This window comes from Fistularia commersonii, chromosome 28 (assembly GCF_037954325.1).
Source record: "Fistularia commersonii isolate RoL2024-O1a breed Wild chromosome 28, RoL_Fcom_v1.0, whole genome shotgun sequence".
In the NCBI taxonomy this organism is placed as follows: Eukaryota; Metazoa; Chordata; class Actinopteri; order Syngnathiformes; family Fistulariidae; genus Fistularia; species Fistularia commersonii.
This window is the reverse complement of record NC_141311.1, coordinates 3,332,160-3,349,136: the sequence shown is the minus strand read 5'-3', so window position 1 is coordinate 3,349,136 and position 16,977 is coordinate 3,332,160. Positions and strand designations below refer to the sequence as shown.

Sequence of the window (16,977 nt, the reverse complement as noted above, 5' to 3'; positions counted from 1 at the left end):
GCACATCCATGCACACAACAGCCCCCCACACACCTGTCTAATCCACTTCTGTTTGATACGCCTTTCCAACCCTATCTTCAGTTGTCCATCTTTCCTTCTGTGAGCGTTTGCTAGCTTTTCTGTTTGTGGGATTTAAGCTCCCCGCCCCCACTCCCCCTCTCTTCCATACTCCTGCCTCTTTCATTCTCCCCCCTCTCCGTTGCCAGCCTGCATCCCTTCCTTTCAATTAGTCAAACCTGAGGAGATCCAGCACGGCGCTGCCCCTCCTCCGCCCAACACTTTTTTTTTTTTTCATCTCTTCTCTTCTCCTCCCTTTCTGTGTCCTGATGGTTCTGTCACTTTTCTCAATTAGCGGACCTGACAAGCCACTCCGCCTGCTCCTCCTCTCCTCTCGGTCGTTGCCGTTCCCTCTCTCTCTCACTCTCTCTTCTCCTCTCCCGAGTGCCACGGCGTTTTTAGACCGGGCGCAGAATCGGTGCACAGCAACGACTGGCGTGAAAAATAAAAACCAAAATCTATTTCCAACGCCGTACCTCTTTGTCCTTTCTGTCGGCCCGCTTCTTTTAACCCAAACTGCGAAAAATACCTTCTGCCCTCCCGAAAGTCCCTCTCTGGGATGCAGCTGTTTGTTCTGCAGAAAAAAAAAAAAAAAAAAAAAAAAAAAAAAAAAAAAAGGGCACGGTCTGTGAACTCACCTCCGTCATCACCGACTTGTTTATGTGTGTGTCAGTATGTGGAGGTAGAGAAAGAGCACGGCCGCTGTGCAGTCAGCAGACTGCACTAACACCCCGGTTGCATCGCCCGCAGCAGCCGAAGCAAGAGCGGCAGCTTCCCTTGTCCCGACCAGATTAATGGCTGAATGGGCTCCGCCGTGCCCAGCGGTCCCCCTCTTGCCGCCCCAGTGGAGGGCAAGCTGAAATTGAGCAGGCTGGCATTATCGGGCACAGCCAGACCACGCTGTGAAAAGGGATTACGCCGTCAATCGTCACGCTCACAAAAAAACATGCTGCTGTGGAAAAAAAAAAAAAAAAAAAAGCTTCTCTCTCAGCTCGGAAAAAAGACTGCCAAACAGCTCTCTGTATTTCTCTGTCTCGAAATCAGAGAAAAAAAAAAAAAAAAAGACGACTTAGACAAAGGATCCGGCCTCCTCCCTCTGTAGATAAATTCCCGTAAATGCGCGAGGTTTAAAAATCTTGAAGCGTGGACAGGGAAACGACAGGTAGAAAAAGAGGCGAGGGTGGATAAAAAAAAAAAAAAAAATTAAAAAAAAAGTTTGGGGACGTAGCCTTCGAGAAAGGAGCGTTTGCCATTTGGACGGGAGGATTCGGAGGCCACTCCGAGACCGGGCCATTAAGCCCACCTTCCCCAGAGCCGGCCCGCAACATCGGCCCCATTGTTCCACCCGTAAGAAGTGAGACATTCAACACTCGGAGCTGTTGTAAAAACCGAAGGCGCCCCACACACACACACACACACACACACACAATAAACAAAACACATCTGTGCTTTCCGGGATCGCTTCAAACGCATGCCAATGCAAATTTTTCTATCTCAGCGTTTAGGTCGCCCTCTTCGTCACGGCCTCTCGGGATTGACGGCCGAGGGCGAGGCAGGTGCGGCGGGCAGAGGGGAAAGAAGGGTGTTAACACTCACAGAACTGTAGACGTGATAATATTGAATAAAGAACAGAATATAGATTGCACCAATCCTTGTTTTTTTTAATTTATTTTTTTATTTTTTTTTATATATATTCAGTTGTATTTTTATCCTTGTTGTTGTCATTTTGGTTATCTATTCTCACTGTTGCAACTTTTTTTTTCTGTTTTTTAATTTTTTAATTTTTTAATTTTTGTTGTTCATTTTGCTGTCTATTTTTTTTTTTACAGATTTCTTTGAATTTTCTCTTTTATTTATATTTATATTAATCATTTATGTAATTAATATAAAATTATAATAAATAGAATTTATACATATTGATGGATATTGTCATTGTTGCGCTGCTGTGACAAAAGAATTTGCGCTATGGGGATCAATAAAGTATTATCTTTAATCGTCTCACAACGGGCTAATTTCAGTTGGTACTGCAGAGAGAGGACAGTGCAGTCGAGGTAAGGTATAAACAGTAGCATACAAAGTAAGATAAGATAAGATATTCTTTATTGATCCCCATAGGGGAAATTTGTTAGTCACAGCAGCGGAACAATTACGGTATCAGTAAATATGGGTACACATATAAAGTAGCAGAAAAGGTAGAAAATAAAGAAATCAGTTCATGTACTCGTACATCATTTACTGACTCGGGTTCGCTATCGGCGTTAATTTGTTGTCACGAAAACGTTACATATCCAGTAGCTAGCATTCCGCCTGAGCTTTTTCCATTTTTTTCTGCCCCCTTTTTCCATTTCAAAGACGTGTTCTATCACTAGATGAAAAATTAGACACAAGTCAGTTTAATCCAAATGGATTTGTTTGGATGATATATTTAGACCGTTGCGGCGGAGGGAGGCTCCGTCGTAAAAATAAGCGGCGTTTCTACGGATCTGATTTTTGGTCAAGACGAAACAGCTTAGAGGATCAACCTCCAACGGAGCCCTCCGCTCACCATGTAGGTCAGAGCTCGCCGCCCTCCGCGGGAAACGGGAGTGAGTCGCGGTCGCTATTCCCGAGAGCGAAGAAGAAGAAGAAGGAGCCATATGCTCCCAAGTCAAATTTCACTTGCTTCTGCGATCCCCGAGAATGAGCCCGTCTTGTATTGTTTGTATTCTAAAGTCGGACAGGAAAGGCAAACACGACCAGCACTTATTTGCGTATGAACACCACCAGCTGCATCGGGACCGGAGGATTACGCCGGGTTAGCCCGGATAACCGCGTGATGGCGGTTTATTGCCCCGTCTTATCGGCTGTCTCTTTCCTTTTCTGTGCTCCGCATTTCAGCTGCTCCAGGGTACGCTCGATTCTCAGGGAGTCTGGCCCACACTTTCCTTCCCATGAGTCACTTGGATCACCATGCCAACAGCGGCGTTCTCTACGGTCAACACCGTTTCTATGACACCCAAAAAGGTGGGGCCCGAGATCGTTCGAATTTAATCAGACAGAAATAAGATGTTAAAATCCAATTTGTAACGTATAGCGTGGTGTAATTTAATCAGGTTATTTACGTCGGGATGCCTTGGGACAGGAATGAGCTGAATAATCACATTTTATCATAGCCTCTCCTCGTGCGAGTCAAGTATTTGTCTCTTGCCGTCTTCTCTTAGAGAATTTCTACCTTCGGAGTCTCCCGTCGCAGCCGCCCCTGCTCTCGGCAAATCACGGTCTGCCGACGATGTCCAGGGCCGGCTCGGGACTCCCCCAGGGGTCTTGCAGCAGGGACAGAGACGCCGGATTAGGGACGGGTCTACACAAGGGTCTCAAAGACGGTACCGTGGAGAGAGGAGTGGTACCTGTCAAGGACAAGGAGCGGTCGAGTAGCAAGCAGGAGGCGAAGGACAGACAACAACAACAACAACAACAACAACAACAACAGCAGCAGCAGCAGCAGCAGCAGCAGCAGCAACAACAGCACCACAGCCACCAGCCGCCCCAGCCCACACACCACCATCACCATTCCCAGTCGCATCAGCAGCATCAACAGTATCCGCACCACCCGCTGCCCATGGAGGAGGTCAACAGTCGCGCCCTGGAAAGGCACAGGGCGACGCTGGCGATGGAGTACAGCAAGGAGCACCCTCAGAACATCGGCAAGCCCTTCAGCGCCTGTTTACACAACGGCAAGATGCAAAACGGAGATACAGGAAGCGGAGCCGGGGCGAAGGCTTCCATGTCGAGCTGTGGAGGAGAGGGCGCTCCCCTCGGAGCCATGGGAGGCGGGGGAAGCAACCAGGGCCGACACATAGGCTCCGGCGGAAGTAGTCGCTGCACCAAAGAAGGGGTGAGCGGGGAGATGAGGATCAGCGAGCAGTCTTCGGACTGTCTGGAAAGGGGTCCGGCGCCGCTCCACCACTCCCTGTCCTACTCTGTGCCTCCACCCTTACATATGGGTTCCGCGGCGGGAGGCGCTCACCCGCACCCGCATCCACACACTCACCCCCATACGCATCCTCACCCGGGGGGCTTCCACTGCATTCAGCTGCACCCCAGTCATCCACACCACCCACACCATTCCCATCATACTCACCACCACCCAGACTTCTTCTGTCCACCCCCTCCCGCCCCTCTAGCTAATCCCGCGTCACATGAGAGAGGGCCGGCAAATCCGGGGCGAGAACCCAAAGTCACCGGGCCTACATTTGTGCCATCTGTGGCCGACCTAGGGGAGAAATCCAGCGGGCCATTCCAGCTTGGTAACCCTGACTGCCAGGGCGTGACAAATGGAGGGGGAGGGAATTCCAAGGACAAAGTAATAGAAAAGAATGGAGCTGGTGGACACCATAGCAGTTGGCACAGAAAACAGCAGCAGCAGCAGCAGCAGCAGCAGCAGCAGCAGCAGCATCCGTACAGAAAGGCAGAGAAAGCTCCCGACTGGATGCAGTCCCACCATCAACACCTCCAACCCTCACACCTTCCATCACTGAATCAACAACAACAACAGCAGCAGCAGCAGCAGCAGCAGCAGCAGCAGCCACATTCCCAAAAGCAGCACCAGGTCGTGCGATCACGGAGCGCAGAGTGCGTCAACAGCGGGGTGGATATGGATGTGTTCAGGCCCTCCTTGTCCCAGGGACCCAAGACGGGACACTCCGTCCCCCATTCCGTCACCACCTCCCCTTACCGGGACTGTTCCCATCCCCCTCCGCCCAACTCGTCCCCGCTTAGAAACAAAAGCATAGGGCAGCACGGCGGGGCCGGGCCGGTCCACGGCCCCGGACCCGGAGGCAGCTGCTCCTTGCAGAGAGACGGGCAAAAAGTGGCCAGGATTCGGCATCAGCAGCACGGCCGGCCGGGTCCGGACGCTCCCTCTCCGGCCGAGCTGAACCAGGGCCCGAGTCAAGAGATGAAAAGGAAGATGGACATGTCCACTTACGGTTACAGCAACAACAGCGGGCAGCACCACCACCAGCAGCCCCCGGTGCCGCCCTGGGCCATGAGGCCTCCCCACCACATGTCACAAAACGAGGAGGATCAACGGAAGTCCTACATGGAGCTAGGAAATAATAGCGGGCAACACTCTCAGCAGCAGCCAGGAATTAATCTGCCTCCCGCTCAACCCACGTCCGCGCCTCCGCTCACCCAGCAACAGCAACAACAGCAGCAGCAGCAGCAGCAAGCGCCGCAGCAACCCGAGCCCCAGGGTCCGACTCAGGGAGAGAACAGCGCCATGAAAAGCTTACTTAAGTACAGCAACCAGCAGCAGCCGCTGCTTCTCTCCCAGAAAAGCCCGTTCGGCGGGCTGGGGAGCCTCAAATCGGGTCCCGCCGGGGGAAGCTGCGCGCTGCAGAGTAACAAACAGTCTCTGCCTTCGAGGAAAGGCCCGGCCAACGACAACGAGCGCCCCGATTACGGCGCGCGGAGCCGGGACATCGGGGAAAGCGGTCACGGGGAAAGCGAGGTGCGGCAACCGCCGGTGGGGATCGCGGTGGCCGTGGCCAGACAAAGGGAGCCGTCTTGTCGCTCATCGGACGGCCATCCCAGCAGCCGACACGGCAGGCTACATCCCTCCGTGAAAGGTAATAACCCGACGGCGCTTCCCGATAAAGAGGATAAAATCTCTTTTTTTTTTTTTTTTTTTCGATTCGTCACGACTCGGCCCGACATGCAAAGGTTAACCAAATGTTTGTCTCACAGCGCCACCCCATACCATTTATCCCTCAGATCCAAGTACTGAGGAAGAGAGGAAGATGATGAGTGGGGAACAACTTGGTCTGACGTGTTTGGACAGAGAGCGAGACGTGTATATCAGGTAAACCGTTTTCTTTAATAACCGTCGTATTAACGGCGCGTCGTTAATACCCCATTATGCCGTTCTTAATCTTCTTATCTTTGTCTCATCGTGATGCAGGGATAATAAGGAACGGGTGGAGTTTGCAAGGATCCATCCTTCGAACAGCTGTCACGGAGAACTCACTTCTCATCTCATGGTCCCGGGCGGAACATCCTTACAGTCTGGCCAATTAGGAGATCCTGCTGCACATTCTGCTCACCATCACTGGATGCCAAGAACTGGAAGCCCATCTCTTTGGATGACGGGACATTCTTATGGTTAGAGATACATTTTTTATTTTCTCTGACACGTTACGGTGTAAATATAGATTCCATTGGCTCTTTATTATTCCCCGAGCCCCCTTTTCAGCAGACATTTCTCCCTGTGAAGCCGGTATAGGTCACACAGCCCTGCACCAGAATCTTCCGCCAGGTTTCTCGGCAGCCATGCCGGGGCCTCTGCAGCCAGTGCTGCCTCTACCTCAGGACCCCTCTGCCCAGCTGGTGGTCCTGCCCACTGAGCCTCCCACGCACCCTGCAACCCATCATCTCGGTATGCCGTCAGCTTACTGCCGCCCCTGCACGGACAGTGTGTTCTCACGTGCACGGCGTTTAAAAAAAAAAAAAAAAAAAAGAAGTGTGACAAAAACATGTGAATGTGTGTGTGTGTAGGCAAGGGGTGGGCAATTATTTTGGCCGGCGGGATACATTTCTTGTTTCGTTTTTATGCACGAGGCACCAACTAGGTATCATGTAAATTGCACAAAATGAAATATTTTTGGCATTTTATTTCAACTATGATCATATAAATGTACCGACGTTATTTTGTATCGAATCATCCATACAAAATTAAACAAAAGGAAAAAAAAAAAGGAGTTTCTAAATTCAATATTGATGGAAAATACTTCTTAAAATATTCAAAGAAAGTAGTTTGGCGAGCAGGGTAAGAAAAGCAAAAACGGGCCGGATGTGGCCCGCGGGCCGTAAAACGCCCTGGTCTGGCGTAGGGTAAGAATCCCAAATATATGTAGATTTAGTTAAAAATACAAAGCGACACACACACACACACACACACACACACACACACACCCTCACGTCTGTTACAACAGAGGAAGACGGTGATTGACGGAAACCTCGCTTTTTCACCGCACTAACAGCCTGTAAAGAATAGTTCACAGTCTTATGTCTGTCAGAGAAGGGAAGAGCACTGGCTAAGCACCCTTTCCCACAGGAAAAAAAAAAATATTTAAATGCATATCTAATTTTATGGATATATATTCGGGTGTGGATAAATTTGGACACAAAAAAAAAACATTACCACACACGCCGCGCAGACCGGGTCAGCTTCTTTCCCAAAAGGATCCGTGTCACAGCATATCACAAACACCGAGGCGCATTCACCCCTGAAGCCGCATAATGGGTCGCTGGGACTCGGGACGTGGGAACTAATGTCCTTTCCGAGCCGGTTCACGAACCCTTTTCTGTGGTTTGGACCCGGGCAGGTGGGACGTCTTGGCGGGAAGGCCATACTGAGCACTCCTCCGAGAGAAACGTCCGTATTGCGTCCAACATTTTGACCTCCAATCAACCTACAGCCTTCATCATCTGCATTTCATCATTGTCGTGACACCCCCTCAACCCCCTCCAGCTCCCAGCATTCCAGTAAATTCTCTGGGCGGTTCTTAAGGAACGGTTATTTTCTTTAGAGTGGGGGCGAGTGTGGGATTGTCTCCGCCTGGGGAGATGATGCTCTATGAAGTCAAAAAATCCGTCGAGGGATTTATTAATGTCGATGCGATTAAAATGAGAACGCAATGATTTTTCAAATGGTCCGTAATGGTTTTGCCGTTTTTAAAATATACGGGTGGGAGGTGGATAATAAGTGATATGGAAATCACGATCTTCCTAATGTTGCACAAAGTATTGATTTAACCGAAATAAAAAGGGTGCACGCGTCTTTTATTTATTTTTTATTTTTTTCCGAAGGTACTCACATCCATCTCATTTTTCTGTCTCTCTCTCATTAGACGTGATGGAACAGCCAGGGCTGTGGCCCCCTGTGTATGGCGCCCGGGGCCCACCCTCCCACATGCAGCATCCTGCTGTGTACTCCGGATCCCAGTTTCTACGGCAACAGGAGCTGTATGCTCTCCAGCAGCATCAACAGCTACAGCATCAGCACCAAAGCCACCAGCCACAGCAGCCGCAACCGCAGTCGCAACCGCAGCAGCAACAGCAACAGCAGCAGCAGCAGCAGCAACAACATCAACAGCAGCAACAACAGCAACAACAACAACAACAACAGCAACAGCAACAACAGCAGCAGCAACATCAACAACAACAACAACAACAACAACAGCAGCAGCAGCAGCAGCAACACAGAGCTGTGCATGGCATGGACATGCAACATCAAGCCACACATAATGCACAGGTGATTATAAAGATTCTGCAATCTGTCCATTCCTAGGTGAGGCGTCTGTTTGACAGATTTTTGCAACATCTATAATATTCTAATTTTGTTTTTTTTTTTCCTTTTTTTTTAATGGGTATGTGGTAATGAACTAAAATGAAATAACGCACCGGTTCTCTATCGCAGATAGGAAAATATACACTGCTCAAAAAAATAAACGGAACACTAAAATAACACATCCTAGATCTGAATGAATGAAATATTCTTATTTGATGAACGTGCTGACGACAGAATCACACAAAAATGAGGAATGGAAATCAAACGTATGAACCCACGGAGGTCTGGATTTGGAGTCACACTCAAAATGAAAGTGGAAAAACACACGACGGGCCGATCCAACTTTGATGAAATGTCCTTAAAACGAGTCCAAATGAATCCGTGTCGCTTCCGACGCGGTGCGACTTGGAGTTACACTGTGATGTTTAACTGTCCCCTTTATGTTTTTTTTTTGAGCTGTATATATATTTTATCATGCCACAGATGCAGAAGAGGCCCGACCAGCCCTCTGTTGACCTAGTGGAGCTCATTTCGGAACCGAGGACGTCCAAACCCGCCAAGCCCTACTCTTACAACCCTCCTCAGAGGAACGCATCCCCCGCCGGGGCCTGTACCGCTCATCTGTCCCCTTGTTGCCAGTCGCCCTCATTGCGACCGCACCCCAAAAGCACTCCCTCTACGCCTCGCCCCGCTCCCAGCCCCGCCATCACGGCGCCTCACTCCCCCGCCATCAGTCCGGCCCCACCTCAGATGCCCAAGGGGCCCGAATCACAAGACAAGAGAGGGGAGGGTCAGCCTGCACAGGATTACCCAGATTCTCTGGAGCCTGGTGAGCATCGTGCAAACACTCGTGTAGAAATGTGAGTCGAAATGTCATTTGCGGTGCGAAAGGAGCAACGGAAAACATAGTAGAACTGGTATGAAAAGGTACCTGCGATGACCTCAGGGTTGAGTCCTCAACAGGCAAATATATGTTGCGTTACGGTACGATACGGTTTAGATACGGGCTCCCCGGTGCTGAGACCCGAGTCCTGCTTGAGAAATACAAATTTTGCCCTTGCGCTATTCACAACGCGGAGAGCCCGCCGCTCTTCATCGTCATTACAGGGCATGTGAGGAAAGGTAGCGACAATTTATTCAACTGCTTTGAAAAACCAAGGACCATCAAATCACATTTTCAGCTGGAGAACCATTAACCAGGTGGCACGTGGGTTCGCTGCAATAATCGAGAAAGCGTCTATCTTACCGCACAGCCTTTTCCGTCGTTCTCTCGAACTGGAAGGCGGCGGGGAAGTTTAGAAATAGACGGGCGAGTAAAAGATAAATACCGCCTCCGGATCGCGATCGTGATGTAATGTTGCATAAGGTTGTGTTCCGTTTTTTTGTTGATTCTGAGAGTACTTCTCCCCCAGACTTACCACCCGGATACACCTATCCTGCTATTACGATTGGCTACAGGAGTGGGCCGTCTCCTCAGGACGTTCAGCTGGCCGAGCCCGCTGACCTAGAAGCGGTCCAAGTGGAACCTTCAGAACGTCCTCCGCAGTCTCTCTCGAGCCTCGGGGACGGGCTGGACTGCCAAGCGGTGATCCGGCCTCTCCCGGACCCCCTCTCGCCGAAGGACGTGGAGCAGGGCGTGGAGGAAAGGGTCGTGGAGAGGGTTCGGCAACAGAGGGAGGACGAAGAGGCGGCCGTGGTCACGGTGGCCAACTATGTGCCCGGAGAGAAGGAGTTGGAGGAGCAAGACACCGCTGAGGAAGAGGTGCTGGTTTGTCCTCCCGCTGATAGTCCGGTGTGCGAGGCCGCTTCCTGTCCGGTTCCCCTCTCGGCAGAGGATCCCGAAAGGCAGGAGCCCGTCATCACCTTGGAGGAAGATGACGAGGCGGCGGCCGAGAAGAACGAGGCGGAGCTTACTCGAAAGGTCAGCATGCTCGGAGAGCAGCAACCGGTGTTGTCAGCCATCATTGAGCTTGACCCTGCTTCCCCTGCAGCCCCTGAGCTGGAGTCTACACCCCCTGAGGAAGCAAAAGACAGTAGTCAGCAGCAGGGGAATCAGATGACATGTGATGATGCCTCAGTGGATTTGGTTTGTCTTTCCCCTGCTTCAGTGACTTCCCCTAGCCCAAGCCAGGAAACTGCCAACATGCCCCTCAAACCCCTTGTGCCCTGCTACTGGAGTCTGGAGCTGCTGATCGCTGCTGCCTTCTGCACAGATGTACCTCCATTCCCCTTGTTCCCTTTCAATGCCCCGACAGTCGCTCCGTTATGCCCAAACCCCCATCAAGGTATGGAGCTTCTCAGTGAGCTTGCAGATCTGGAGCTACAACAGCAAAGGCACACCTGCGGCGAGAACCAGGGTGAGGGACGCTCGATTTATTTGTTTTTCATTTCACCGCTCACACACAGCATACGACCATATGAGATTCTCCGTCCTTGCGACGGCCCCCCACCTCGGAGGCCTCCGCCGAATTCTAGCGTCTCCTCGGAGAGGCCGCCGTGTATCTGTTCGTAGTGACTTTGCTTTGGTCTGCTAAAGGCAGCTTTTATTTCCTAAAAGGCTGCTCGCATGATCCAGAGGCCTCTGGAGAATGAGAAGTAGGAGGACAGGGCCGGGTTTCTACGGAAGGGTGTTGAGCTCCCACTCTCGCTTTCCAGTCTTTGCCTTCCAGCTTTCCTCGGGGAACTGTCTCTGTCGCTCTACCGCGCCGCTGTTTGATACAAACATACGAACACGCGTGCATCACTGCAAATACAGGAAAAGAAAAAGAAAAAAAAATACAAATTGGTTTCCGACCCCCCCCCCCTCCCCTCCCCCCATACGCAACGCGTTACTCAAAGTTTGTGTGTAATCACAAAAGCAGCAAATGTTTTCAGCACCCTGGAGCATTGCCTTGCTAATTAGACCCCATTGTTTTAAAGTGCCTTTAAAAGCTTCCTTGTTTTTCAAAGTGCCATGTGTTTTTTTATTCATGCAAAAGGATGTTTTGTGTTTACCACAGCATCCTAATGCATTTAACATCTCCCAAAAGAGGCTTCTATAAAAAGGGTATCATCAACCGATTCCAGAGTCAGTGATGTCGTCTTCATGATGCAAAACTGTTGACAGCTCGGGGATGTGGCACATGTCGTTTCAGAATCACAACAATTGTCTGTTTCACAACAAGTACAGACAGGAGAAGGAACGACACGACTCATTATTCTTTATGCATTCATGTAAAATGTGACAGTGAGTCTTACTTTATGCTTTTTCTCTTGATCTGTGATACGAGGCTGCAGCCCCTGATTTAGCCTCTTGCTGACAAGCCACAAGCAGAGAGAGCTTGACCTAGATGGCTACTGACAGTCCACATTGAAATGACCTTTGAAATGATATGTTGCGACCTCCTCTTACTGACTACGAGATCTTTCAACTATTTTCATTGTTTGTTTGCTACGTGCACGTACGGCCCGCGCATGAACGGATTCCCAGGAAACAGGTAGTGTCCAGCAGTGAGCGCGTCCCGTGGCCACAATACCAACCGCATTTTTTTTTCCATCGCAGACGAGGAGCTGCTGATGTTCGACCTACATAGCCTCGCTACTCTTGCGACGGCCCGGGCCTTGGAGAACGCCACCCAGGACGAAAGCGGCGCGTGTTCGGGGCGGCAATTTCCACCCCGCAAGATACTTAATTTACGTCGGAAATGCAGCTGGACACCGCGAAATGAACCAGTAAGGCTGCAAATACAATTTGAACCACTTGATCCAATTAATATCTTCATCCATATCTACATCTTCCGTAATTTCCAGACTATTAAGCGCACCTGAATATAAGACGCGCCAAAATAAATATATATATACATATATAGCCCACACCGGTCTATAAGCCGCAGGTGTTCATTTTGTAACATGAGATATTTATACAGAAAGATGTTGCACAGAAACATTGTTTTAAAACTTTTAGTTAAATACCGGTAGCATCCGCAAATATGTGCTGGAAATGCTTTTTTCCAAACAGTGGCTGTAACACAGTTGATGAAATCGATTAATAATGAATAACACAAGGAAAAGTCCATCCATCCATCCATCCATCCATTTTGTATCCCCGCTTTGTCCCTCCCCAGTTGATCGCTATCTTGGTCTTCCTCCTGCGCACTAAAACCGTTCACGTCGTCTTCTTCTGTGTCGGAATTGACCTCAGAATTTCACGGTAATTTCACTGGTCCGATGTGAAGAGGCTAAAGGTTTTGGCGGCATGAAGCTCATTAGCCTCCCAAAAAAATCCATAAATTAGCCGTATCATTGTTTAAGCTCCAGGATTCAAAGCGTGTGGAAAAAAGTAGCTGCATACGGTCTTGAAATTACGGTATATCTATATCTATATCTATCTATCTAACTATATAGATATATATATACAGTTGCTTGAAATCAAAAGGCCCTGAAATATGCAAGGCAATTACAGCTAATGACATGCACTTCAGGTATGCCAAGCTAAAGGTACCATGGAAACAATGGACGGCCCCGAGCTTGCAATGCGTGTGAAGTTGGCTGAGCTACAGCGTCGCTACAAAGAAAAGCAGAGGGAGTTGGCCAAGCTACAGAGGAAGCACGATCATCAGTGAGTATGCCCTCATCCTCCTTTTATTTCATTTTTTTCCTCAGCTACGATACTTTGAGCAGACCCGCTCGGTATATTGTGTATCACGGTTTACATCTGTATGTTTATATGTGAAAGCAGGAAGGAGGAAACGCCTCGCAGTCCAGCACGTAGAGGCCCGGGACGGCCGAGGAAGAGGAAACCCATACCATCCGGGGGTCCGGTGTCATCATCTGAGGGCCAAAGAAAAATGAAGTAAGTATCTCCCGGCTTGTGTCGGGAAGCTGGCATTAGCCCAGTCCGGTATACACGATGTACTCATTCGGATAAAACGGGAAACGGGCAAACACAAACGCGCCATTCAAGAAAACTCCCTTAACCACTTGCAACACTGGTGTTGACTGTGGAGCAGCATAGGGGTGTGACTTGTATGCTTATATGGCGTATTTATGGACGGTAAATACGTAAAACCCTCAATAGTTTCAACCAACCTGATCATAAAACTCAGTAGTGCCGCTGCACTGAATGCCGGGCTCAGATGGACAGGCTGCAGGCTGAGGGATGACAAGGAGAGGATGTAATTAGAGTACTGTGAATTCTCCTGTAATCAGTCCCAGCAGCAGGAATGTGACACACCACGACCACCGCAGCCCCCGAGGGTCACCATGGGTCCGAAGGATAACATGCCAGTTGGGTCATCCATGCGTTCAGAGATAAGCCGACATCGGGGGGGGGTTGTCACACAACGTCTCTGACAGTGAAAAGCGAAATCAAGTAGACAATTTAAAGAGAAAAAAAAAGATATAAACCGATCGGCATCAAGTAGACAATTTAAAGAGAAAAAAAAAAGATATAAACCGATTGGCATTATGATGGAGGCTAGATGTTCGTTTAACTCTCGGTGTTGGCCACATTTCGTAAAATGATAGTCTGCCAAAAGATACTTTCTGCTAATTGTTGAGGAGGTAGCGTTCACTGAAAGGATATGAAGGGACAAAGGTTTTTTTTTTTTTTTTTTGGCCCAGCTTGAGTTAATCTTGTCATCAGGTCTGGAAGGGCTCGGAGCACCAAATGTCACGTCGCAGTGTCCCTGACTTCTTCTTCTTTTTCTCCTATGTGGCTTCTGGGCAAAAGTCCATTGTAATCCCGAGCTGTCCCTCTGCCGTGTCACCTCCACTCTTCTTCCACCCATGTACCCCTGCCCCCTTGCCAGGCCAGTGCTGATCAGAGTGGGGACGCTGATGCCGGGTGACAATGACACCCAAATGAAAGGGTATCAGGGCCGGGGCCCCTTGGCAAAGTGAATTTGAGGGAGGTCGGGTGCTGCCATGAGGTTACAAGGTGCTTTGTGGGCTACGGTACAGTAGGCTACAATTTGGAGCCACAGCTACGACCTATTGTATTGGCGTTATTACGGTAATTTCCGGACTTTCACACGTGTATATATCCCGTGTTACAACGTGGACGCCTGCGGCTTATTGACACGTGCGGTTCACATATATTTATTTCGATATTTTTATCCCTAATAGTCCGGAAATCACGGTAATCCTAATTATCGTTATCATTCTTAAAAGCTTCTTATTTTCTGTTGCCTGATGATCGCAACAAATGAGAAGCTGGTGAGCAGGGAGGGGACTTTTGTGCCCCGTGATGAAGTCCAGGATAACGCATTGGTGTTTTCTGCTCCTGCCACTCGAGTCCTAAAAGACGCTGGGTTGGAGGTCATTGGGTCACAGAGAAACAGGCCGTCCTTTCGCTGCCTCCTGCCTTCTGTGTGGGACGCACAGTTGACCCTCGCGGTTGAGCTTTCGCGCCCTCGTCACTTTGCAGATTTTTTTTTGTAATTCGGTTCTCGCGATTTGTCGTTCTTTATCGGGATTTTTTTTCTGTATTGGAATTTTTATGGTGATAATATAGCCTTATTCTGGACCAGGGGTCGGCAACTCTACACTGTGGCTCCGAGTGGCTTGGGAAAATAAATTCTAAATATTTAATGTTAGTTCCTTTTTTTTTAATTTTAGCTTTTAAGTTGGAAGATTATTGTCATCTTGAAATATTAAAATAAAATTATGTTTATCATTTTTCGCCGCTCAAAATAAACGTCACACTCGTGAAAGCCAGTATACCGCCAGCCGGTATAGTCCTGATTTGGAGATGCTGTGCACAGAAGTTCAGGAGCAAAAGTCCCAATAACCAGGTAAAATAAATATTTATGAAGATATTTTCCAAATGTTTATTTTTTATTGTTTTCTGACACAGTGATTTTCCATAAATAAAATCTAATTTTCTCTGTAGCACATCGTGGATTCCATAAGCAACACACGACACACTTGTTTATACAAAGTGTAAAGGTAATAAAAAGCAATATATACAGTGGTACCTTTATTTAAAAATTATTTGCGGCTCCCAGTGTTTTCTTTTCCATGGAAACCGGGTCCAAATGCCTTTTTGGGTGTTAAAGGTTACCGACCCCTGTTCTAGCCTAAGAAGAAAAAAGTGCAAAAATAGAGTAAAATTAAACAGAAATTCATTTTGTAAAATTGATAAAATATGAGATCTCTTTTGCAAAACAGAGATATCCAACATAGCAAACTCTCGCTCCTACCATTGTACCCACGCAAGGTCTCATACAGAATTGACTAACTAGATCTGTACTCGGCACACTATTGGCTGATCGAGCACTTTGTTCCGTTCCTTATTTTGATTGGTTCATGGAGAGAAGCAGCTGATCTCCTTGTAAGTTGTATCGAGCATACATGTCCTGGTCCACTTTGCTGCCATTGGTAACAGTTTACGTGAGGTTCGTAAAGGGTTGAGTGAAATGTAAACATCATCAAAATGATCACGTCTCTACTTTTAGGAAATTCACTTTTCGCAGGGGGTCTTGGAACGTAAACCTCGCGAAAAGTGAGTGTCCGCTGTATTCAAACACTCCCTCTTAGCAACCTATATGCCTTTGCGGTCCCGTTAGCATACGACTGTTGGCCAGGAGCATTTACGCAGACATTTTTTTTTTCATTTGAGAGCGTGCTACCCATGTGGAAATGTGTGTGATGCTGTTTTCATCGGGAGTCGGCGGGCGGGATCTAATACTTTGCAACTCGCCCTGCTGATCAATTTTGTTTAATTAGTCACTGTATGGCCCCCCCCCCTCCGAAAATGCTGTCACACTGTGTTTGTCAGTGGCAGACAGCAGCTCATGGTGGGATCCTCCTCACAAGGACGGCTCACACTTAACAGCTAACCCCCCTCTCACTCTCCCGTCATTCAGTCAGTGATCACATTCACTCTTTTCATGCTCCGTTACAGCTGCACGAAAACCTCGATTATGAAATGCAGACATAAGATCGCCGCGTATACACACACACACACACACACACACACACATGCATTCACATTTCGTGCTCAGCTGCTGAATGGGCATTCAAACGGAAGCCAGCTCCCATTGGATTTTGAAGCACGTACAAACACGTAAAATTCGAATGGGCTAAATGCAAACAAAGAACTGACTTTTAACCGTTTTAAATGGACTGTTTATCTAATTCACATTTAAACTCTGCTTACTGTGTAAGCAGGGAACGATCCCATTGGCTGTAGACTCGCTAGAAGAGGGGAAGTTAATCTTTTGTTTGAGCACGGCCTGGCTTATGTCGGTGTGGTCTGCGGGCAGGCTTCCAGAGGGAAATTCAAGGGCATTTGAAGTGGTTGGCCTGTGATGCTGCTCGGCGTCGAGAAAAAGAATGTGCCACGCTGATATGAAATACAACTGGAGAGCTATGATTTTCACTCAGGACAATAGGGCTGCATACAAATGCAACGCCTTCTAACCATTTGCCACATTCTTCAAAGGTACAAAGTGTTTCGCAGGATTCGACAACACTCCCCAGATAAAGCATTAAGGCTGCTAATGCCGGCGTGCCCTCAAACAATCCCAGGTTCCTTGTTAGATCCCAATTTTCCAAGTGTGTTCAGACACCGGGCTATCCTTGTCCTTTGGCTTCTGCTCATCAGACAG

General features: G+C 48.6%; 1 protein-coding gene across 1 annotated transcript in view; it reads left to right on the top strand.

The window, feature by feature from the left end:
* bahcc1a (BAH domain and coiled-coil containing 1a) overlaps positions 1-16,977 on the top strand; it is a 69,088-nt gene that overhangs the window by 34,223 nt on the left and 17,888 nt on the right. Inside the window, exons 3-13 of the mRNA XM_086176084.1 lie at positions 2,935-3,060; positions 3,258-5,666; positions 5,785-5,899; positions 5,999-6,198; positions 6,311-6,472; positions 7,947-8,350; positions 8,870-9,215; positions 9,799-10,743; positions 11,928-12,097; positions 12,847-12,983; positions 13,104-13,217. Coding sequence (XP_086032210.1) covers positions 2,935-3,060; positions 3,258-5,666; positions 5,785-5,899; positions 5,999-6,198; positions 6,311-6,472; positions 7,947-8,350; positions 8,870-9,215; positions 9,799-10,743; positions 11,928-12,097; positions 12,847-12,983; positions 13,104-13,217 — 5,128 coding nt within the window. The remainder of the gene's footprint in view (positions 1-2,934; positions 3,061-3,257; positions 5,667-5,784; positions 5,900-5,998; positions 6,199-6,310; positions 6,473-7,946; positions 8,351-8,869; positions 9,216-9,798; positions 10,744-11,927; positions 12,098-12,846; positions 12,984-13,103; positions 13,218-16,977) is intronic.